Genomic DNA, 24636 nt, shown 5'->3' on the forward strand with positions numbered 1-24636 from the left:
CATATTATTTATCATACTGACTGATTTATGTATGCAACAGTAGTTGGTTCATCTATCCATCCATACTACAATGCTAAGTATTGAAACATGCTGATGTTCAAAAGAAAGCATAGACCTGGCATTTTGGGGTTATGTTCGTTTGGGGTTAAGTCAATATTTTGAAAAATGTTTCAGTTGTGACTTACACTGGACAGACTTTGTGTGCATGTTGCCAAAACATAATACTTTACAGTGCTGTGCGTGGAATATCATGGACATTGATTTTGTTGAATCGCATGTACATTTAATATACAAACGCGCGCATCAAATATGTCAAGATTATGAGCAGCGGAACGAGAACGAGATTTTGGAATGTCCCAGATGGGGGCTACGAACAGATTTTGTGCCAGAACGTTCGACTGTACAAGGCAGACCATCATCAGACTAATGAGGCGCGCCAATCGGGCTGGACAGACATCTAACTGTCAGAAGTGGAAGACCGAGAGTGACCACGCCGCAAGATGACAGCACTGGAACACATGTACAGGAAGAGTAAATCGTTGGGGTTTCTTGTGTTGAAGTTATTTTGTTTTGTTAAGGCATCAACTTTGTTGTGTTTTTTATGTGTGTGTTGGGTTGTATTGATAGTTTTATTTTATTTTATCTTATTTCTATTAATGTTTATTTTTTATAAAAAAAATTGTTTGGGATGTGTGTGTTTCTGTTTGGTTGCTGTTGTTTTGTTTTTTGTTGTTGCTTTTTTTGTTTCGTTTATTTGGGGGTTTTGGGGGGTGGTTTGGTTTTTGTTTGTGACCTGCAACAATAGCAGGTTTAACCTCATATCAGTGTACCTGTTTGACCTACAATTAAACATGAACGCCACCGGCGTATCTGTGAAGGTCATCAGCCGGAAACACCAGGTGTACTACATTCCGGTGTGAAGCTCTGTACGTGTTCAGACTTTGTCCCTGGTATTTGGACAAATATGAAGAACAGGGTCAGAGGTCCACTTTACATCCAGAATAGAAGAGAGTTGCTTGTGCCACCAGTGAATGTCCAGTACAGTTGCTTGTGTCACCAGTGAATGTCCAATAGAGTTGCCTGTGCCACCAGTGAATGTCCAATACAGTTGCCTGTGCCACCAGTGAATGTTCAATACAGTTGCTTGTGTCGCCAGTGAATGTTCAATACGGTTGCTTGTGTCACCAGTGAATATTCAATACGGTTGCTTGTGTCACCAATGAATGCCCAATAGAGATGCTTGTGTCGTCAGTGAATGTTCAATACGGTTGCCTGTGTCGCCAGTGAATGTTCAATACAGTTGCCTGTGTCTGAGAATCTCTGTGTATATGCTAACGATTTAGAACACTTAATATGTATATGAATGTATTCTTGTGTCTAAATATACCTTCTTTGACGCAGCAGCCAATGATATTCGACATATTCGTGGCATATTGGAATCTGCAGTAAACCAACAGGTGACCGATAGTGTGAACAAACGCTACCCCGCCGGTAGTGACCTAGAACCATCGGGAAGACCTACTTTCAACCAGCATAGAATACTGGAGACTAGTGTTGCTCCAGCGTCTGCAGGCAATCACAAATATACCTCATGCTTGTTTGGTTTCTCATAGGACAATCTATGTTCCAGACAGTAAACTTCCCGTAAGGTATATCTTCAGTCGAGTATCTGTGTGTTCGTTTAGTGTGCGTTCGAATGTATATGTCTTTATACTTCAACAGTAGCTATAAAGCATATTAATGTTTAGATAATATACACATCTACTTTTCATAGTTTAATGGTTCGAAATAATTGAACTTAATCACTGTTCAATTTATCATTCATCCCTTGAATTGAAATAAGAAGCAGTATTGAATAATCAGGAAATGGTCGTTAATTATATTTAAAATCCTTTGAAGCCTGAAGACGAGATGGACAGTGTAGTCAATTAATGTCACGAGAAATATGATTAAATGTAACTTCAATACACACAAATGACCCCTTCTCTGAAAATATACAACATTTATGGCACCAACTGTTAACACTCCTGATGTATATCTCTTAAAAATAGCTTACAATATTTCCATAATATAACTCCCCATGGAAACACTATGCACGTGAACATTACACTAATCATAGATATAGTTGTGTATGACCAAATTATAAACACATATGACGAGGGACGTTACTATGGAAACATTACTGATAGGTATCTCTTAGACAAGCGTCATTCATGACAAAGTTCCTGACATTTCAAGCTGTATAAAATATGCTGAAAAACAGGAACAAGGGATATAACTCTGTAATAACATATTTACAAATTTTCGAAGTCATTTGAGACTAAACAGTAACGTTTCTGAACCAACATTAATAGTTTTTTTAGAACATTGCCCCATTGAGACGCAGAGTGACGGAAGAACGGACAGACAAGCATAGTCTGTTCTTGTATCCTCTGCTTCACTTCTTACAGATACCGCCTTCGTGGTGTAATGGTTAGAGCGTCCGCCCGGAGAGCCTAAGGTCGCGGGTGGGTAGCCTAGTGGTTAAAGCGTTCGCTCGTCACGCCGAAGCGTCGGATTCGATTCCCCACATGGGTACAATGTGTAAAGCCCATTTCTGGTGTCCCCTCGCCGTGATATTGATGGAATATTGCTAAAAGCGGCGTAAAACTAAACTCACTCACTCACTCACTCTTTGGGGAATAGCGACAAGTGACGACAAACAATTGAATCAGCAAGGCATTATGTAAGTTTACTTGTAAATAAATCAAAGTATATAGAAAATAAACGTAACACAGACATATTGCACTTAATGTGACACCAATGAGAAAGTCGGAATGATGTAACCGGTACAGAGCAGTGGAAACACCCCTCCTCAGCTGTAACGTTTGGGAGTGAAGTACACGTCTTTTGTGAGCTTAGTAATTATACACGGCACTTGTTTCTTTCCATCCTTCGACTGGAGCTGCGTCATAGCTCCGCATACCCTCGTGAGGACTCTTGTGAGAGATGTGGCCTCAGCGTTGGTGCTGAGAAACGTGTCCGAGAGGCATCTTGTAAACCAGGAACCGTCTGTGCGCCGCCAGGCCGCGAAACCTGTAAGGGGACATAAATTAATCATCATCTGTATTGTATTTCTATCATCTGTGTGTGCGTCAACGTGGGCATGTGTGACTGTTACAATGTTCCAGTGTTGTTCCAGTGTTATACCAGAAGGACATTTGCTGAAGACGAGATATTACTCTGGGCCTAAGTTTGTCTTTTTTCCGCCTGAATCTCTGGATCTCTGGACAAGCAAGGCTACAGAAGACCTGTTAAAACCTGTAATCGGGCGTGTGCATAATTGAACAAACAAAGATAATAAAACAGAACGACCTCACTTTCATGCATGACAGATACTGGAAGAGAGCAAGCTGTCGACATTCAGGTTATGAATACACAGTAATCTGAAGCTCTGACGGAAATAAGGAAATGGTAAACCCTTTCACAATCAAACATTTCATACTTTTGTTAGAGAAAGGTATGTTTAATATGTCATTGTTTGGGGAATTTTTAATCAGACCTTCCGGAGATCCAAGCAGAGAAACAAGCAAACTTGGGTTTGAGACGATCGGAGTTATATATAGTAGCAATAGCAATTAGCAAGCAATTCGGCGGTTTCATATTAATTTTCAACTCGCTATGCGCATGACTGGAGCGTGTAAAAAATCCACTGGCCTGGTTCCGGTTTGGTCGTATGTTTACCGATAGTGTAAACACACTCTAAAGAAATCTAAAATCAAAACAAATATTTAGCTTTATGTCGAATGCAACTGACCCCAATTCATTTATGAAACAAAGACTGGGATTAGTTATATAAATAGCTTAATTTATGTTCACATGCTCTTGTATAAAGACATCTCACCACCACCGTCCTTCCCGCACATCCTCTTCTCACAACTAAAAAAAACCTCCGAAGCAATTGCAACCAAAATAGAACATCGTTTATTGAAAAGCATAGGCAAATGGAAGTATGAACTTAGCTATGAACTGTTGTCACACGTAAATAATCTTAATAAGAGCTTTTCTTTAGCGTGTGTTTCCACTATCGGTAAACAAACAAACGACCAAACTGGAAATCTGCAGTGGATATTTTTACACGCTCTGCGCATGCGCACAGCGAGACGAACAGTAATGTGAAACCACCGAATGCTTGTTGTGAGAATCTAACGGGATAGGGCTGTTAGATTTGCTGACTCGGCTGATGCATGTCATGGTAAATTGATTAATTGAAATTGCATTCAAATTGATTATATCGATGTTCGTTAAGTCAATCAAAGGTTTGTGTGTCTGGTCCTCAATATTATTTACAGACGCGGACGTTTTGTTGGAATATTGGAATATTAAACAAGCATACATATAGGACCCGTAAGTAGGTCAAGGAACTTCGCGAGACCTTAGTACTTCCGGTGACAAACAACGTTTCACAGCTTTTCGAATGGTCTCATGGTTGTCAGTTGACAGTAAAGTTGCAGGAATAACAAATTTACGATCTAACCATCCCCAAATTAGCCAACTATTACGACTGTCAACAGCTGTGACAGCCAAGCATGGTTGTACACTTGGTCCGGTCTAGTAAAGTCATATTTGGCGGTTGCGCAATATGGAACCAGAACTGGTTCTTGAATATACGCTTGTCACCGGAAATGTGGTACCGAAGGTAAGCTGGGCACCGTCTCGCATATCTCAAGTTGGCGCGCGCAAAGGGAGCCGGGAACCAGCTTGTATCGGAAGAAGAACCTCGCGAGACTTACAGGCCTCATACGAGTACACATACCTGGAGGCGAGGCGTACATCACAAGGAAATGAGGATCGATGGGGGGACAGAGCGGAGAGGGATTACTTCCCTTCTTTGAATGCTCTTTCACTCTGGCGTCGTTAGTACACTGCCCAGGATCTTGTGGAGTTAGGTTCAGTTTAGATATCATGATCTCTTGGCCATCGTCCAACAGCTCACCTCGACATGCCTGTAACACAATGGGGGATGAAATGGACCATTGAACCATGTATTCAGTTCAAGCGATTCACGATGTTGAGATGCGCCCCTTAGATGTCTGTGAGTCTATCCTGATGCTTCGATTGTCACACCCCAGTAGTGGCTATCCCACAATTGGTCATTATCAAGTGAAGTCTTGACAATTCTGACAAGCGATTGGCGAAACAGAAATCATGTCCCCATGCCTAAGTCGCAACCTTATTTTAGTTTACTTAAGAAATACTATAAAACATTCCAGGGAGAGTAAACCACGTTAGGCCAAGCCCCAAGTGGTTCATTCTCCTTGTTTTGTATTATTGTATCTTTTCTCCTTACAGGGATTGACGGGCGGTACCTCTAGCGTTTGGGTTGAAGCGTTCTGCTCGTCACGCCAAGAACAGCTCCTCGATTCTCCATGGATTAATGTGTGAGTGCCCATTTCTGGTGTCCCCGAGTGATAGCTGCTGAGTTTAATTTTGCTAAAAATATTCCAGCGTATGGCGGCATACTGTCACTCACTATCGAGGATTGACATACCTCCAGTATCCTTTGGAACATCGATCGCGCATCGCCATTGCCCAGCAAAGAAGTACAATTCCTTATCCTCTAGTGATTAACGTAGTGCTATTCATGACGTCATCGAGTACCGAGCGTAGCTAAATCACCTTAGACATACATTATATCAAAGTATAATCACCTGTATAAAGAATAACCGGGGCTTCCCTCTAAGTCCGGGGCACTTGGCGTCTGAGAATATGTCCAGCAGCACCTTCGTAAGGACAAGGTCGCCGCCGATACCCATAATGGCGTCTTCTGATGGTGAGCCTTCCTTGATGGTCACTTCGTCGCCATGGGAACCAATGGCGCATGCAAAGCAGTCGGCTCGCTCATGGTCCGGAAAACATGCAACTGAAATGGAAATGATTGTCTTGAAGATAATGGACATCACTTCATATCTATGTATGTGTGCAGGCTCCGTCATAATACTTACACACCGGAAACCTGGGCCCACATGCGCAGAGCACCCTTTACATACCAATGTGCTAGCACTATACTATGGTAGAGTGACTGGAAGAAGGCTTTGATTCATGCTTCCGGTATCAGCTAAGATCTTACGGGGTGACAATATGAATATCTTAAGACTTGTCGCACTTAAGCAATAGTGCATATATTATTGATGATATATCCCACATAGATTTTCTTGTTATGCATTCATGTGACTACTTTTACTTGTACAAAAACAGAAGGAGATTGTGAAAACATATATGGAAGGGAACAAATAATGTTTATAGAAAGGTGTTCAATAAATATATAAAACGTATGAATTACCTTATTAAACGCTGACATTTGATAAATGATTACTTTTGTTGGTTATGTTTTATACATGTGCGTTCCTAGCGTCTCGTGTGTATTTCCTCGTTAAAAATAGAATTGTTTGTATATAAACTTCATGTATTAAAAACCCTCTCGACTTATTCAGTTTTAGGTTATAATTTTTATTGTGGTTTACAATTATCTCTGCCTGTAATCTGCACGTCAAACCTGTTCGCCCGCAGAGCTTATCAATGCCTGGAGTAAAATCTAGAATTCACGGTTGTGAAATATCACTGTTTGCATCGCTATGAGTAAAATCTGCATTTGTGTTTTATTTGTGTTTTCGCTTTTTGGGTCCAGGACAACACTATATTTATGACCTTGCCAGCGTTTAATACTGTATGGTTTGTTATCAGTTGTGCTTTCAATCTCCACTCAAAAACAGTACATGCATGGATGGTCTTAGCATATGCTTGTTGTTTTCGTTTACGACGCATTCAGCAATATTCAAGCCATGTTGCGGGGGTCTGTAATATTCATCGAGTCTAGACCAGACAATCAAGTGATCAAGATCATCTTACCCATCTTGAGTGTCGCCACCATTTCATCGACAGTCAGATCGTTGTAGATGACAATGTCAAAGCCGTAGCAGGTAAACATCTTTGTCAGCCTGATGACGTCGATTTCTGAGCCGTCGCGGCCATGTCGAGGATTGACGAATTTTTTGTTGTTGATGATGACGGCGATACCACGTCGGGGATGACGGAAGTCATACGTATTCGACTCCATGATGCCTGGCGGTGACTTCCGGTTATCGCAATTTTTAGCCCCGTTTTTACCTCCTTTGTCAGTCCTAAACGACACAGATATGAATGAGTGAGTGGCACCAGCCAGGTTAGCAGTTTCAGAAAGACATATATAATCATGCACACGAGGCCGCTTGGTGTGGAAGAAAGCTCAAGGTGCTGCAGGTCTTAGACGATTCTTTGATTTGAACGACTAAGGGACCGTCAATAATTATGGCTAGGTGAGGTGGGGTGGGGGGTTGTTAATCATTTTAAGGGGATGGGATTTTGTTCTGGGGAGGTAGTGGGGTCATCAATTTTGTACACGTACTAGGGGGGGTCAGCAATTTTGTCCATAAAGATAATATTAAAAAATTATGCTTTAAAAATATGGGAAGGAGGAAGGAGGTCATTGATCTTGCACATGACATGCAGGGTGTCACTTACTTTGTACATAAATTTTAATTCTCCATATAAATCATCATCACACACACACACACCCACACTCCACCCCACCCACCCACCCACCTACCACCTCCTAGCCATAAATTCTGAACGGTCCCTACGGACACAGGTTTGTGAATGAGAGGAGGAGGGTACAATAACAATAAAAACAGGACAGGCCCGTGCAGGAAATCATTGATGATCGGTGATCAATATTTGCGTAGTTACCCCATGAAGAACTTCTTTATCTTTGTCGTGGTGAGCCCATCAGCATTTTCATTGTCTGAAAGGATGCAGGTGTTAATCGTCATATCATCAGAATGATATTAATTAAAGTAACACATATATATATCTTAACACTTCAACCTTAAGGACCGTAAGAACACGGTGATTTATTTCATTAAGTTTTCTGAATGTATAGTTCAGATTCTAAGATTTGATTTGTGTAATATCGTGTGCGCCTACGGACGTTCAGTTCCATCCATGATGCCTTGACTCAAACGGTGTTACTTTTATAAAATAATTCGTGTTCACGTTGTGAATTTATTAACAGGTATCTTAAACAAAATAGTTTCAAATATTTGGATAAAACAGGATGCCGTCTTGAGACGAAACATGTTTGAATACAAAAGAATACATTTAGAAAGATCTAACTGCGTGAATAGAGTGTTCAAAACATGAACTAAGGAGAAAAAAGGAACATGGCGCCCTACTATTCGCCATTTGATATTTGTTTACCTGTAGTGACAAAACCGGATATTTTTATCAGTTAAAATAATAATGACTCAATTTTATAATCTTGCAACGTTTCATTTCTTGTGCAAGGCAAGTTTATTTTTTAACAGTTTGGTGTTGTTGTTTTTTAAATTTCCAGCAATAATGATCACACAGAACATGGTCAACAAGAGTTGTTTGAGAAATGGCCATTGGTTTGATACTCAACAATTCATTTGAAATCAATCGTATTCAACGATGACATAATACTTTATGTTTATGTAACGAATGGCGTGGCGTCGAACTGATCTGACGTTCGAATGTCCAATTGAAAAGCAAAAGTTCCTGAACACAGCTTTAACATAAGTTTTAACTCGGTCCGGGCTAGCGGGCTAGCGTTAATTTCATCCCTGGAATAAGAGGAGTTATTTTTCTAACTAGATGGATTCCCAGTGATGTACGTTTACTGTAACAAGCTGTAATTTCACATGCAGTCAACGCACCTGAAGTCGTCTCCTCTTTCTGCTCCGTGTTCTCCACTTCGTCCATTGTGATCGACGTTGATGTGATCACAGTCGAGATTTGAATTCAAAATTTCTGGAAAGTAATGTTGATAATCATTTGAATAGGTGGTATAGATAACGAGAAACACGGAACTTAAAGTTTGAGGAAAATGTATAGTGTAAAGCAGCCATGCTGATATTGGCTTATTCAATTTCATTTCAACATTTTCAAAAGGTGTTATCGTGCCTGAATACGGTGAAATGGTGGTGGAATAGATTATGAAACTGCTTTTCTATTTATTCACGCACATACAAGCACACATACACGTACAAACGAACACACACGCGTTTTTGTCTGTGTGTGTGCGTGCGTGCGTGCGTGCGTGCGTGCGTGCGTGCGTGTGTGTGTGTCCCTAAGAGCGGACTGAGTTGGTTATACACCGTATACAGCAATTGCCTATCCTACGCAGCATATAAACTTATAAAATACCGAGTCATTATATTCGTTTCAAATATATTTGTATCTTTATACAGTTTCTGTCAAGACTGTTCGCGGTTGATCATAGTCACTGCACTGTATTGGGTACTCTCCCTTAGTTTCGCCAGGATCCACCAGATCCCAAATTCGTACTATCGACACCAAACTCGCTTAGATGGTAAACCGGATTGATAAACATGAGCGTTCTCTGTCACTTCAAGTTTAAATCGGACACAGCGTGATATAACTGAAATGTTTCCTCACCGACGTATCGAAATGTTGCACGAAGTAGATGCCGCCAATTGCCTTGAGACAAAAGTACAGGTTTCATATCGATGGGAGAAATGTTCACATTCTACAAATTTCTAATAACGAAGCTCAGGACCAATGCTCAGATGTACTGTTCTAGTCCATAATAACGCTTCCCTCTAACAACCGATAAACCCATCTTTATCCAATAGTCAAAGGATGAATCCACTACGTAATAACTTCTTTGAGTGGCATATTTAGAAGTTGCTGAATCAGATAAGGAACAAACTTTATGGATGAACAATTTCTTTATTCGGAAGATGCGACGTTTCGATACAGATTCTTGTATCGTTGTCAAGCAAGTACCATAGAGTTTGTTCCTTATTCCTTACGTAAGACACTTTCGTAACTCTGGTAGGTTGTTAATCAGTAGGAGAGATCAATATTACGATGGCTATGTCTGGATACGTACTATCCATTGATTACAATCATCTCGCAATTGCTTACACCATGTGTCATTGTCAAACTAAACACTTAAATTTGATGCTGATTGCACTGAAAATTGGTTCGGTTATTTTGAGGACACATCTATGTAACAACCTAAAGGTGAGCGAGTTCAGTTTGGCGGTGCTTTACACAGAGAGAGCCAAAGTGAGTAAGTTCTTAGAGCTCGAAAAGGTTGGGGAAACCCTCCAAGAATATGAACATAAACCATCACGAAGGCGATTTGGTTATTTAAACCCACGATAACAGGGTTCAGAGTTGCCCAAGGGACGCAACTCTGCTCGGCTAAAGACTACTCTACTGAAATCGGGTCCTGTTGAAGCACTCGCGAATCTCCATCATCATCATCATCCTAACCATCAACGACTACTCCACCCATGGCCCTCATCTTAAACGTACTTTGGATTCTGCAAAATGATGGGAACGTTATCGTCATATTCGAGCCTGGAGATTGGTGGTAATGACCACCCATGTACCTTAAATAGAAAGAAGAAAATGATATTGAATAGGTGCGGAGGTAGACTAAGGCTTAGTCTCTGAATATATATAATTTTGATAGTAACAAACAAGCCCATTTATATTAAAAAGGAGCCCTAGGGAGACCAGAGATTCAGAACCTGAGGAAATCTAGACTTGCTTTATTTAGGGCTTTAGCACTGCAGAGAGGGCTTGGCAGTAGGGAAATTAATGTGGTTCAGGGACTGTGAGACAGACTAGTGCGGAGGCAAAGGGAACTTGACTGAAGAGTGATCATGTTTACATCTCTTGATGTCTCCACAATCTCAACAATCTGGCGACATGTACAAATAACAACACATATCCTTAAAATCTTTACGAAATCCATTTCATCGTCTAGCATTGTTATTTACTTATAAGTCGCAATATTTGTCCCTATGTTTCATACCTATAATAATTTGTTTATCAAATATTATTTTACTTTAAGCATGTCACTACATGCCTCAGTACATAACATATTTATTGTGAGTGTCTTAGAAATCTATTGAGACTGGGTAACAGGACTTTCCCTGTGTAAATATTGTATTATTGTTCCCTATCACGCGATATTATGAAGAATATATTCTATTCATCCAATTGTTCAGCGTCAGATCAAAGGGTGACTGTGCCTCACGGCAGTAACACGACTTTTCATATTTTCCGCATGGTTCAACTGCGATAGTTTGTCATGTGTCCCTATTAAAGCTATTCCAATGGTGGTTTGGCAAGTAAATGTGATGTTATAGCTCTCCGCGTTGACCCACCAGTCATTGGATGAGTCATGTACCATTAAGAATAAAGATATACTATGTAGCGGGACGTCGTCTTACTGGGTTTGTGCTCTACATTGTTTAGGCTATCATTGATATTGCAGCGGTCGTGCTCCAACTAGCGCAAATGAAAGGGCGACAGTGCTTGTTGTCGGTCGAAAGGGTAATAAAGCTTCGACGCAGGCAATGCGAAAAACGAGTCATTATTCATGGACATCCGATTTTCCGTCCAAACATACTCGACACCGACAAATATCCCTGCGCTAAATAAAGTTAGCATGACAGGGTAAAGTAAAGAACAAATATTATGTATGAGATCACATAATAATCATTCTGCACCGAATCCCATGAGTATTTAAGGAACACTCAAGTCTCTATATATACTCATGGAAACGAATAAAGGAACACCTGAAAGTACAAGTGTTCCTTTATTCTTTTCCAGGTTTCTTCACAAGCTTTGTATTGCGCTGTAGGGTGAAATTCTGGAAACGAATAAAGGAACACTTGCTTCTCTTGTTTCCCGTGTTCCCTATTCGTTTCCATGAGTATATATCAGGCCAATAGCTGATCTGAGATTGGGTGAATATAAGCTACTAGAGTTAAGAAGGGCGTGAGTACACTCTACTACGCAGCTGCTATAAGCAGGGCACAGCTATAAGCTAGTTGAGACTTAAGTTCGTATATTTAGCATATATATCATATATATAAAATCATAGTACAATCATGAAACACTCAAAACATAAAACAGTAAGTTTGTCGTGCTTGCTCGTCAGCGTAATAGGGGCGATGGGGTAGCCTAGTGGTTAAAGCGTTCGCTCGTCACGCCGAAAACCGGGGTTCGATGGGTTCAGTGTGCGAAGTCCATTTCTGGTGTCACCCGCCGTGATATTGCTGGAATACTGCTAAAATCGGTGTAAAACAATACTCACTCATTCACTCATCAGCTCTTTAATCTCCAGTCTCGTTGTCACAGTGCCTGATGAACTTCACTGAATAATCATTAACGTATAGGACGCAACTACCCTTAGTCTGTCATACAGACCCTGAAACAAATATATCCTAGAAAGCCCATGCAATTCTAGCATTCTAGCAAATCTAGATTTCCACAGTTTCAGGATATGAAGAAAGTCTCGCAGGGCTCCATTTCATTATATATTTTTGTATTATTATGAACTGTGTTTTCTGTAAAATATGTTCATTTCAGAGACTAGGTGTTAGTCTACACTGTCCTATATACTTACACTTATTGTATTTCAATTATCCAAAGATTTTAACTTAATGGTTACATGTAAGCCTAAAAAGGACGTGGGTCAGTAGAAGTGCTGGGGTGGGTGGGGGTGGGGGGTTGCACTAGCGCTGAACCGCTGAAGTCGTTAATTTAACTGAAATCATTCTATTCTGGGTCTCCACGTGGGAATGAGGAAGTGGTTAATTTCCACTACTTGTCAGTAACGCGTATGATAGCTGTAACTAGCGGTAAACTCACTTATTAACTCGTTTAATTCAACATATGCAGTATGTAATCGCAATATATTACAAACATCATTGGCCGACCTGGACCGCGTATGTAGGTCGAAAGTAACACATTAGCAGATATAGCGTCCCAATCATAGCGTCTGTAATTTCACGCCTCTAATTGCTGCAGCTGGGTTTCACAAACACTTCCCTCCACGCGATCATAAGCTGTCGCGAACCTTTAACAAATATGTCAGATAGTGTTCTGCACAAAAGGACTAGTTGTTTCAGTACCATCCTTAGTGAAGGAGACCTATTTACATCACAAGTAAAACTTCCTTTTTTAAATATCCTCCGACAAACTGCATCGCCAAAAAGCATCTTACAACAAGCTCGTTATATGTGTTTACAGTCACAGATCAACACGTACCTTTGTGTGTGATGTTGTGCCCTATTTAAGCTGTAGGTCAGATATCGTGATAGATGAACCTTGAAGCTGCTATCTCCGCCGTCGTTCCAGCCTCTTTGTTTACCATTCCTCCGCCATTTTGACTGAAGCCTGGTCACGTGAGAAGCTTGGCATCACATTCCAAGCAAAATCGATTGGCGGGTCACGTGACGTCTCAAAGTTTCAATCCCGACTAACCGCAACTCGCTGTAAGATGAAATGCACAGCCGGTGATGGTGGTTTCGCATGAGTTGCTGCAATTGGATATTGCCATAGGCCCCTTACTGGGCTCGTCAATAATGCATTTGTTTGTATGTATCTCACTCAGCCTACGAGTCTGAATGTCTTGTTGAAGTTATCACAGGTGATACACTTATCGAGTCATAGTGATAATACAACAGATTACTAATCTTATATGAAGTGGATAGTCAGCAATTTCCGTTTCCGTTTTGTTGAAAAGGTGCATATCATCACTGGTATTTCCTGTGTCCCTTGGTACTTGTTTGTCCCTGCCTGGCGCTCGGCATTAATGGGCACAACAAGGACTGGTCGGCTCGGAGTCAGTATAATGTATCTGAGTGGGGTATTCATGCTTCACTGCGGCATGGTATCTCAGTGGGCTAGCACTATAAAACCAGCTTAAGTCTGGGCTAGTACAAGCAGCCGCACATACACATACACACGCATGCACGTCGTCATATGAGCGAAATATTCTCAAGCACGACGTTAAACCCAATTTCACCTCACCTCACCTGTGTCCCTCGAGCTATGTCTGACGTGGAACATACTGGTGATTGTATATGTTTAGAAACAGGGAGCTAAAGGATAACATTGAGAATTGGAATGACTGTCCAGTTGTAAACAACACACACGCACAACACACTTATACACACATACACACACGCTTATACACACACGAACACACACATACACACACGCTTATACACACACGAACACACACATACACACACGCTTATACACACGCTTATACACACACGAACACACACGCAGAGGAAAATGAACACATAAAACCATGTTAAAACCTTTTTTCCTAAATTCTGTATTCATCTGTTGGGATTTTTTCCAGTTTAAACATTCGCATATTGACTTTGTGCATCCTTCTTCTCGCGTTAATATTCCCGGACTCCAAACTCTTGGACTGGTGTTCGATGCGTTGCAATGAATGATGTTTGCTATACCAGAGCTCCTCTAAACATCTCATACCAATAGATCCTCAACTGCTGCCTTGAGCGTACACCACGAGCGCAGTTTGTTGTCCATTGTCATCAGCTATCAGCGCTAATGAACTGCTGATTAACTGTTAAGCGTTGGCTTTCATTCAACGCAAATTAAGCGTTGGCTTCCGTTTGTCCTTTGCAAATCACCTATCAACGCCAGTTAACTCCCTTTGCTAAGCCTCCACCTCCGATGTCTTATTACTTTTGTAGTTCTTACATGTACGCTTATACTCTGTGTTCTTCATAATAAAGCAGTTGACTTCTATAAAACTCTCTTCCTTATGATATTATGCTATTTGGATGATAGGAATTCTGAGGGCTGTACAAGGTGACACTGTCGTCGATTCCACAGTATTCGTTGAGAAAGATGAATTTCCTGGAAACGGTAACCGGGGATTAAGGTGTTTACTACTTTGGAATTTGACATTGTGGAAGGAGAATGGAAAAATGAACATGAAAATGAAGTAACTTGCAATTTATTTCCGCACTGAAAACCACTTCAGGTATATCAAAGAATTTTACAGCATGGCAGTGAAGTGTCACTGTTCGTACGAACATGACCATAGTGCTGACAATGTCAAAGTAACCATCGCATTCTGGGACTTCAAAGGGAGGCAATTCTGTACAAGACAGGTTACGTTCATGAATGCCACAATATCCCTATTATCTGATAAGTAACTTTGCCTGCAAAGAGGCTGTTATTCCATAACACACCACAAAACTAGTGTGGTGTTCACAAGAAACACACATGGTGTAAATAGAATAAAATATGTTTAACATCGACCCAAAACAACTGATGTCAACAGAGGTCATATTCATTTTGAAAATATATGTCTCATTTTTACATACAAATCACAATGACTGGTGTCATTTTCACATATAAAACAACTAGTGTCCCTTTCACATATGAAACAACTAGTGTCCCTTTCACATATGAAACAACTAAAGTCCTCTTTGCATACAAAACAACTGGTGTCATTTTCACACACAAAACAACTAGTGCCCTATCACATATGAAACAACTGGTGTTATTTTCACATATTAAACAACTGCTTTCACATGTAAACAACTGGTGTCATTTTCACATATAAAATAACTAGTGTCACTTTCACATACAAAACAACTGCTTTCACTTTCACATATAAAATAACTAGTGTCACTTTCACATACAAATCAACTGATGTCACTTTCACATATAAAATAACTAGTGTCACTTTCACATACAAAACAACTGCTTTCACTTTCACACAAAACTGGTGTCATTTTCACATATAAAATAACTGGTGTCATTTTGATATATAAAACGATTGTTGTCATATTCATATATACGACTGCTGTTACTTTCACATGCATGCACTTACAAATCAGCTGGTATCATTTTCACACATAAAACACCAGGTGTCACATTCACATATAAATCAACCACTGTCACATTCACATATAAATCAACCACTGTCACATTCACATATAAATCAACCACTGTCACATTCACATATAAATCAACTACTGTCACATTCACATATAAATCAACTACTGTCACATTCACATATAAATCAACCACTGTCACATTCACATATAAATCAACTACTGTCACATTCACATATAAATCAACCACTGTCACATTCACATATAAATCAACCACTGTCACGTTCACATATAAATCAACCACTGTCACATTCACATATAAATCAACCACTGTCACATTCACATATAAATCAACCACTGTCACATTCACATATAAATCAACCACTGTCACATTTTAACGCAAAACAAAGAATGTCAATATCTCAGGTGAGTCATACTCCAACAGGTTTGTGTCTGAAACACACATCCTTGGTCAACATGGACATGATGCAGGGCATCTGCTTCATCCCGCCCGTGGAGTCCGTGGTCTTGGACTTGAAGTGTATCGCCATCTCGTGGCTCGTCCTGGTCAGTGTCCGGAGGAGAGAGACATGTTCCTGGTGCATGGTCTCAAACACGTGCTTCAGATACTGGATGAAGTAACTCCCGTCCCTGCCCCTCCATGCAGAGTACCCTGTGAAACAGAGTACGTCGTGTTAGGCCACATAAAATAAATTTCTTGTTTCTCGTCACTTTTTTTTTTAAAATGGGTAGGTAGGGCGGATTGTATTTTTATATTTTAATATTTTGTTTTCTGATTTTCTATACAATGTTGGTCAAAACTTGGAATGTCGGAAGCTGAGACGGATTTCGGAAGTTTGCCAGCTTCATACAGCAAATTTACCAGTGCATGAATTTAAAAAGAATCAGGGTCGGGCGGTAATGAGAAACAAATAACTATTTTTATGTGGCCTAACAGAGGCGTTTTATGATTGTAGTTTTGTTGTTATTTATCTGAAAGATTTCTTAAGTTCTCATTTATTAAGGGGCAGTTGGGTGCCCCAGTGGTTAAAGCGTTCGCTCGTCACGCCGAAGACCCGGGTTCGATTCTCCACATGGGTACAATGTGTGAAGCCCATTTCTGGTGTCCCCCGCCGTGATAATGCTGGAATATTGCAAAAAGCGGCGGACAATCTCATAACAACCTAGCATTAACGGGCTTTCCTTTAAACCAAAGGAGACCATTTCAAGGTGTTCGTCTTCACCTGTACGTCTGATTACTCTATCTTGAAAACACAGTGCAGACAGTTTTGTAACGATATAACGATAAATATCGAGCCACAGGATTATTTTCTTCACCGTGTCATATCTGAACGTTAACCCGACAAAACATATGTGTCCACAAGGCGACAAGCAACGAGTTAAAGGATGCAGTCACTTTTCAAAATGGTGTGAGAGACGTACTGAGTTGCAAAACATTAAAGTTATGAAAGCTTCCATGTTTCAACAGGAACCGAACCGTTATTATAATATATTGTGAATTCTGTTTGATTTACGTATTAGCGAAACAGTCTTAAGCGTTGTTACTGTAAGTTCTTAAAAACAGTTGCCGCATCACAAGGGCAGAGTTTCACATATTGACTGAAGTGTTTTAAAATCTCTTCCTATGAAATATGTTTTGCCGCGAATGAACAGCTCCTTAAAATGATATTTCTATTTATATATTTATAATCAACAATCGACTATGGATTTACCGATGGGAACACAGCAGAATCTAGATATATAGGAAAAGCAGAATTATCATATTCACCTGGTGGAGTTGCATAAACAACCAAGAAGTCCTTATAGAGCGGGGTAGGGGAGACAACTATGTCTTCACTTTGATCGCTAAAACTTCTCATTCGACTTTCGTATGGTTGAGAGGCATCGTCTTCGCCTCTCACTGTAACTCTCCGGTGTATATATTGCCCGGGGGTGATGGGTCTCCTGACAGTGACCTCCTGACCCTGGTCCAAGTCGTCACCACGACACGCCTGTAAACGAATAACCCGAACTGCATTCATATGTAAACGAATGTCCAGCTGAAATATACTCGTATGAGACCGACTGAACGTATATGTCATACCCTAATGGAATTATTTTAACATACACAACATAATAAATCGGAATTAAAGTTAGATGAATGTTAGGTGAAGACTGGTCACGAGCGTACTAAACAGGAACCCTCCAGTAGTATTTGATTAATGCTACACACTAATAGTTTTCAAGTTTGTTTACACATGTGAAACTCGGATAAAAACAAGCTCTCATGTCTCCTTTCCACTCGTAAACAAAATAAAAAACGACAAGCAGGCATCTGTGCACGTGCATATCGGGTGGATTTTATAGCATTATTTTGAATAGGATTCTGTTTAAAGTTGGATAAAAGCAACCCATAGTATATTTACCAAGGTATATATCCGTTTGCCTCTTATTTAAAGGGGCGGCGGGGTAACCTAGCGGTTAAAGCGTTCGCTCGTCATGCCGAAGACCCGGGTTCGATTCCCCACATGGGTATAATGTGTGAAGCCCATTTCTGGTGTTCCCCGCAGCGATATTGCTGAAATATTGCTAAAAGCGGCGTAAAACTAAACTCACTCAATCAATCACTTATTTAAAAGTAATTAACATATTGTCCAGCGGATTTCAGTGGTATATTTTCGAAAGTTAAAATGTAAAATAATTCACAGTCGGTTTCACACCTGGTCCTTATTATCTGATGATCATTATCCGGCGTATTTATTTATCTCCATCGAGTGACCTCACACCTAGATGAAACCGTGGGACACTCACTTGAATAATGAATATTTTAGGCTTGTCCTTAAGCTGAGGGCATGTCTTCTCTCGGAGTAGATTCACCAAGACGCGCGTGTAGACTATGCTGCCGTCCACGCCGTGCAGGATGTCGTGGGGGATGCCGTGTCTGTCCTCCTCCTCCCCGCCGTGAGACAGGATGATACAGACGAAGCAATCGGCGTTGGCGTGGTCGTAGAAACGGTTTGAAGCGGCTGCAAAGTGGAAGCTTGTTATTACAGTGAACTCACTGGACTCCATGTTATCGTCTATACTTCCCATCAAAAGTTTAAAGGGGCGGTGGGGAAGCCTAGTGGTTAAAGCGTTGGCTCGTCACGCCGAAGACCCGGGTTCGATTCCCCACATGGGCACAATGTGTAAAGGCCATTTCTGGTGCCCCCGCCGTGATATTGCTGGAATATTGCTAAAAGCGGCGTAAAACTAAACTCAGTCAGTCAGTCAGGCAAAAGTTTAAACTCACAAGTGTAAATACAGCCACTTACTTCAGGCAACTGTTATAAACTAAATTTGGCAAAATATTCCTTACTGTTTAAAGGTACTGTTTACACATGAACTGACTTATTGTAAAACAAATTCGTAATGTTGAAAATAGTATTGCCACGAGTTCAGTAAATGATAAATATCAGTGAAAATTGGCGAACTCTTAGCAAAACTTCACATCAAAACGCAGCTGTTAACATGCACGATATTTGCACATGCTTTTCAGAAGTTTGATGCATGATCCTCGTGCAATTAATCTGCACAAAGTTTGCAGTTGGTTCTCTCCAGTTAGTGGAGAAATCAATCTTCGATGTAACCATATGTAAAACATACAATCAAGTGAGTGTTTTAAGCGAGTCTAAACTGTTGATGGGAATTATATATATTGCTTGTTATCAAATGACTAAACTACATCGGGGACATCGGAGCTCAGTAATTTGCGCTGTGTCATTGCACCCCGAAGGTGAGGTGAAGTGGGTTTTACGTCGTGCTTGAGAATATTTCGCTCATATGACGACGTGCATGCATGTGTATGTGTATGTGCAGCTGTTTGTACTAGTCCAGACTGAAGCTGGTTTTATAGTGCTAGCCCACTGAGATACCATGCCGCAGTGAAGCATGAATACCCCACTCAGACTCATTATACTGACTCCGAGCCGACCAGTCCTTGTTGTACCCATTAATGCCGAGCGCCAGGCAGGGACCAGCAAGTACCATATTTTAACGTCTTTTGGTATGACGGGGTCGGGGATCGAACCCGCGACCTTCCGCTCTCCGGGCGGACGCTCTAACCACTACACCACGGAGGCGGTCTTGCAACCCGAAGTGCTCATAACATCATTCTTGGGTTTGTCTTGACTACACTCCATAAATTTAGTTGACTGTAAAATAAATAGTACGCGTTTGACCGAGGTGTATACCACAAGAAAATACTAGTACGGATCCTGCTGACCAGCAAACCTCCATCGGACGGACGTTTACTGCTGATAACGTCTACATTTACATACGAATAAAGATCAATCGCCCACCAAAGGATTTGTTACACAGGACGTTTATCCTTCGAACAGCAGTGCCCGTGCGGATTCCGGGTTAAACTTCCCAAGTAATTTATAGTAAGTGAGTGAATTTAGTTTTACGCCGCACTCAGCAATATTCCAGCGATATGACGGCGGTCTGTAAAGAATTTCGACTGGACCAGACAATCCAGTGATCAACAGCATGAGCATCGATCTACGCAATTGGGATACGATGACATGTGTCAACCAAGTCAGCGAGCCTGACCACCCGATTCTGCTAGTCGCCTCTTACAACAAGCAAGGGTTACTGAAGATCAATTCTAACCCGGATCTTCACGGGTAAGTAACTCATAGTGGTCGAAAGAGGTGACCAAGTGGATCAGGTGGTCAGACTCGCTGACCTGTCTAATTGCATGTTTTCGGAACCGGATGACGTGGATCGATGGTCGCAGTATCAATCCCTGGTATATCTGGGCCAGAATATTTTATTTACAAGTCGCTTGTGTACTGTTCACATTAACCGGGTGCATATGAAAAGAGACTCTCTCACTGACCATACTCGTTTCCTATACCCATACACACGCATGGGTATTCCTACACACTGGACCGAGATCCGGGTTAGAACTGATCTTGCTGAGTGCGGCGTAAAACTAAACTCACTCACTCCTACACACTGAGTCAGAGAGAATGAGACAGAGAGATGGAGAGAGGAGGAGGAGGTGGGAAGAGACAGAGAGATGGAGAGAGGAGGAGGAGGTGGGAGTAAAGAGACAGAGATAGAGCTTCCTTACCTTCTTCAAGTTTTGTGACCATTTCCTCAGCTGTGAGATCATACCATATTTGCACGTCAAATTCCAACAGATCTTTAAAAATCTTGAACAGCCTGCTTGTGTCGTGTTTAGCGCCCGACCTTGGCTTGTTTCCTGTTTCTGTCATGTAGTTGATGTTGTTGATGATGATGGCGCGACCGCGCTTTGTATGGAAGAAGTTGTATTCGTTGTCAGTCTCCAGCAATCGCAGTTGTCCTGGTGTCAGCGGAAGACTGTCAACCTCATCAAAATCCCTGTCAATATCATGTTGATAAATAAATTCAGGTGTAACTGTGATCGCTGAGAAATTCTCACCAAGCTATGGTTCCATATTTGTACTCATACACTAACCCCCTCCATTCATACAATATATCAATATACACGTATATCGGTAGACATTATGGAGATCTCGACTCATTGGCTATAACCCCGGAGTCCTTGAAGTTTGTAAAACCTACGTCTTAAGCACAAACAGTGATACTTAAGTTGAAAACTTTTAATAAAATTTGAAACAAAAATATACATGCATTACATTCAGCCATAATCTCGCGCTACAGATCAACACAAAGTATTGTTATATGAACCTGTACAGATATAAACCTTATAATGGAATGTATGAACCTTAAGTGACAGAAGTAACAAACAAAGCAGGAGTGATTATTTTTAGTTTCGTATTTTTAGTAGTGTATCGTATTTTTAGTTTCGTATCACTGGGCTGTGCTTATAACGACTATGCTCCCAGTCGATCTCCTAAACAAGCGCTTCAATGGAAACTTGATTTAAGCCATAGGCTAATTTAATATCTTTTACTGAAAAGAGTGAGTGAGTGAGTGAGTTGGGTTTTACGCCGCTTTTAGCAATATTCAAGCAATATCACGGCGGGGGACACCAGAAATGGGCTTCACACATTGTACCCATGTGGGGAATCGAACCCGGGGCCTTCGGCGTGACGAGCGAGCGCTTTAACCACTATAGGCTACCCCACGGCCCCTTTACTGAATTGAAGTCTAACAACATAACACTGACATAACACTGTAGTATTAGGAGTTTTAGTTGGCAAAATGGCAAACAAAACCTGATATACTGATCCTAAAGTGTACGTTATTTCATGACATATAATATATATTCATTGTTCGCAAATATGTATCATAATAACTTGGGTGAAATATATAATCATCCAAAAGAACAAACACTGTAATGTCGAAGTTTGATTTGTCGAGTTCCCTGCTCATTCCTAATTCACTCATCATTTTCCGAATGTGTCGAGCCTCAGGTAACTCGAAGTATTTAGCCCATCGACACAATGATGTTTGACTGTAGTGTTATCTCCCAACTTACATTTCCTTTAAACTGTCACTGTTAACACGATATCTGATAACATAGAAAGTCATTGCCTTTCTTTTGCCTGATAGAGGAAGTTGTCTCGTGTGCATTAACCACGTTTTTTTCTGCAGGTGTGGGGACGGTGGGGTAGCCTAGTGGTTAAAGCGTTGGCTCGTCACGCCGAAGACCCGGGTTCGAATCCCCACATGGGTACAATGTGTGAAGCCCATTTCTGGTGTCACCCGCCGTGATATTGTTGGAATATTGCTAAAAGCGGCGTAAAACCAAACTCGGTCAGTCAGTCAGTCTGCAGGTGTGGGAGTTTTGTTTCCCAGGTGTGTGCACGTGCATGGCGGTGACAGCTATCGCGTGTTTTCGTCCGATATAGTATAGCTGACCCGACTGAATCATTAATGGCAGACATTGTAGGCATGAACCCGTTCTAATTGTTTACTCGAAATATGCGTTTTCGTCTATGATGATTCTGTATATTATAAGGGGAGGCGGGGTAGCCCAAGTCACACTGAAGACCCGGGTTCGATTGCCCACATGGGTACAATATGTGAAGCCCATTACTGGAATCGATATTGCTGGAATATGGCTACAAGCTGCGTAAAATCATACCCACTTACTCACACACCGTATATACTCATGCCAATAATGGTTGTCACACCCCACCCCACACCCCACCACACCCTCCTCTCCAATAAAACAAATTGAAGGGGGTGACAACCATTATTGGCATGAGTATATTATAAACATGCAAAATTGGCTTTAAGTTCCAAAACAGGAAATATTACAATTATGGGATTTACTCACATTTTTGGGAGAATTTCCTTGAAACTCATGGCGTCTTGTTTTCACTTTGCCGCGTCCATTCTTGAGTAAAGGATTTCTGAAATTGATATATCTCTATATTGGTAATGATACACATTCACACCTAATGATCACAGCTAAATGTATGTTTTCGTATAAAGTATATAAGCTATATGATCTTATTCATTTTTTATGTGTAGATATTTGTTTAGGATTTATCTCAGCAGGTAATATCTACAATGCATTACCTGTTATCATCGTGAAACATAATAGACAAAATGGCGTTGAAAATAGATCTGACACTTCCTTGTTAAACGTATTGATTTCATTTGTATTTACGAGTCGGTGAGATCTATAAATACGCTAGAGCCTAAAGGTGCGCTGATACGTACTTCTGTGCACTTGGTGACTCGTTAACAAAGAAGTAGTCGTATTCACGGATCAGCAAGAGTCCTGTCAGATGAAAGTTACGTTATCAGGCCTGAATCCATATAGTAAACAAACACAAATACCTCGTATTGGTTTACAAAAATACAAAAATGGCTTCAATGTTGAACAGATGTCAAGCAATTAAAAAGCCACTTCCCAAACCCAACTCATTGTGACGTTTTTCCGTATGATATATATAAGCGATGAGTTCAAATTTTACACTGTAGTATATACATAGCCAGAACAGTGGCTTGAGAATTTTCCGTGACTTTCTGAAATAGCTCGTTGTTTTATAATTCAAACGTGTGTAGGATCGGACAGATTACCAGTCACAGCCAGCGATGTTCAATTTTTCAAACATATCTTTTTCTGCTCACTCCGACCACATGATGTATATCAACCTAACAATTAGTGGTTGTGTTAGTTTGTTTTCACACAAAAATAATTCCTACAACTAGCCCTGGACTGACAAACTGCTACCAGAAAGAAGAGCATGGCGCCCAGCTTTGATTAAATTTCCACGTGACGCCAAAATCACAATAGTTGTATCAAACTTTCTCTTCCTGGACACCTGTTTACCCTTGTTTGACACCCGTTTACCCGTGTACTCAAATATCAGCTTGTAGCTACTATAGGGTCTCCGTACACACGAAGCTGTCATGCGAAACGGGGACGACCTACCCACTGTACACTCGAAAACTGTGTGAATAAACAAGACATTGACCTACGATCGACATGCCCGTGTTATATACGTATTTCTGAGTGAGAATCTATAACCTTTAAGCTTTATTATTTTGACTTTAAGAACTGTATACTTCCTGTGTTTACTGGGCATAGCGAAACGACATAAACATTGAACTCACCTGTGATGGTCGTCGTTGAATTTGCCCAAACTAGAATGAAGCGGGTGTATTGTGTCTCCGTGTATAGATGTGTTTATCTGTAATAATGAAGGAACAGCTATATATAGACATGCAACTACCGGTTTTCGGAAAATCCAACGTTTACATGTGACATGTTATATAGACCTGAAGTCTTTTGTTGTCGTGAAGTCTATATCACATGACAGAGGTGCCGACGATATTATTCGAGTTACCCCCTTACATATAGCACCCGCAGGGGGAAGAACGGGTAGATTTCATTGTTGCGAAAAAGGTTGGGCACGTCCTCAATACT

General features: G+C 40.8%; 1 protein-coding gene and 1 long non-coding RNA gene across 3 annotated transcripts; both read right to left on the reverse strand.

Moving 5' to 3' along the window:
* Positions 1 to 2710: 2710 nt before the first annotated feature.
* On the reverse strand, positions 2711 to 23522 carry LOC124271962. Its single transcript, XM_046707133.1, has 12 exons — positions 23470 to 23522; positions 23035 to 23110; positions 20875 to 21146; positions 18567 to 18781; positions 17545 to 17767; positions 16189 to 16428; positions 8754 to 8831; positions 7765 to 7819; positions 6889 to 7160; positions 5691 to 5902; positions 4796 to 4985; positions 2711 to 3075 (listed from the first exon to the last, which is right to left on the reverse strand). The coding sequence occupies exons 2-12, from the start codon at positions 23061 to 23063 to the stop codon at positions 2855 to 2857; spliced, it is 2007 nt and encodes a 668-aa protein (XP_046563089.1). The 5' UTR covers positions 23064 to 23110; positions 23470 to 23522; the 3' UTR covers positions 2711 to 2854.
* LOC124271981 lies at positions 14851 to 16002 on the reverse strand. Of its 2 annotated transcripts, none has more exons than XR_006897192.1 (2): positions 15976 to 16002; positions 14851 to 15621 (listed from the first exon to the last, which is right to left on the reverse strand). It is a non-coding gene; the product is annotated as an uncharacterized LOC124271981 (long non-coding RNA). The 2 variants fall into 2 exon arrangements; XR_006897193.1 differs by lacking the exon at positions 15976 to 16002 and adding an exon at positions 15895 to 15935.
* Positions 23523 to 24636: the final 1114 nt, after the last annotated feature.

This window comes from Haliotis rubra, unplaced genomic scaffold (assembly GCF_003918875.1).
Source record: "Haliotis rubra isolate DU_JTF1 unplaced genomic scaffold, ASM391887v1 Scf165, whole genome shotgun sequence".
Taxonomy (NCBI): domain Eukaryota; kingdom Metazoa; phylum Mollusca; class Gastropoda; order Lepetellida; family Haliotidae; genus Haliotis; species Haliotis rubra.

What these genes read in the sequence shown, in the direction of transcription:
- LOC124271962 (XM_046707133.1), bottom strand. Translation starts at nt 23,063, where the DNA reads ATGAGTTTCAAGGAAATTCTCCCAAAAAT. An exon ending in ATAAAGAAGTTCTTCATGGG is followed by an intron (nt 7,161 to 7,764) that starts GTAACTACGCAA and finishes TGTGTCGTTTAG; the next exon opens with GACTGACAAAGGAGGTAAAA. An exon ending in CCCGGTTATTCTTTATACAG is followed by an intron (nt 4,986 to 5,690) that starts GTGATTATACTT and finishes ATTGTGTTACAG; the next exon opens with GCATGTCGAGGTGAGCTGTT.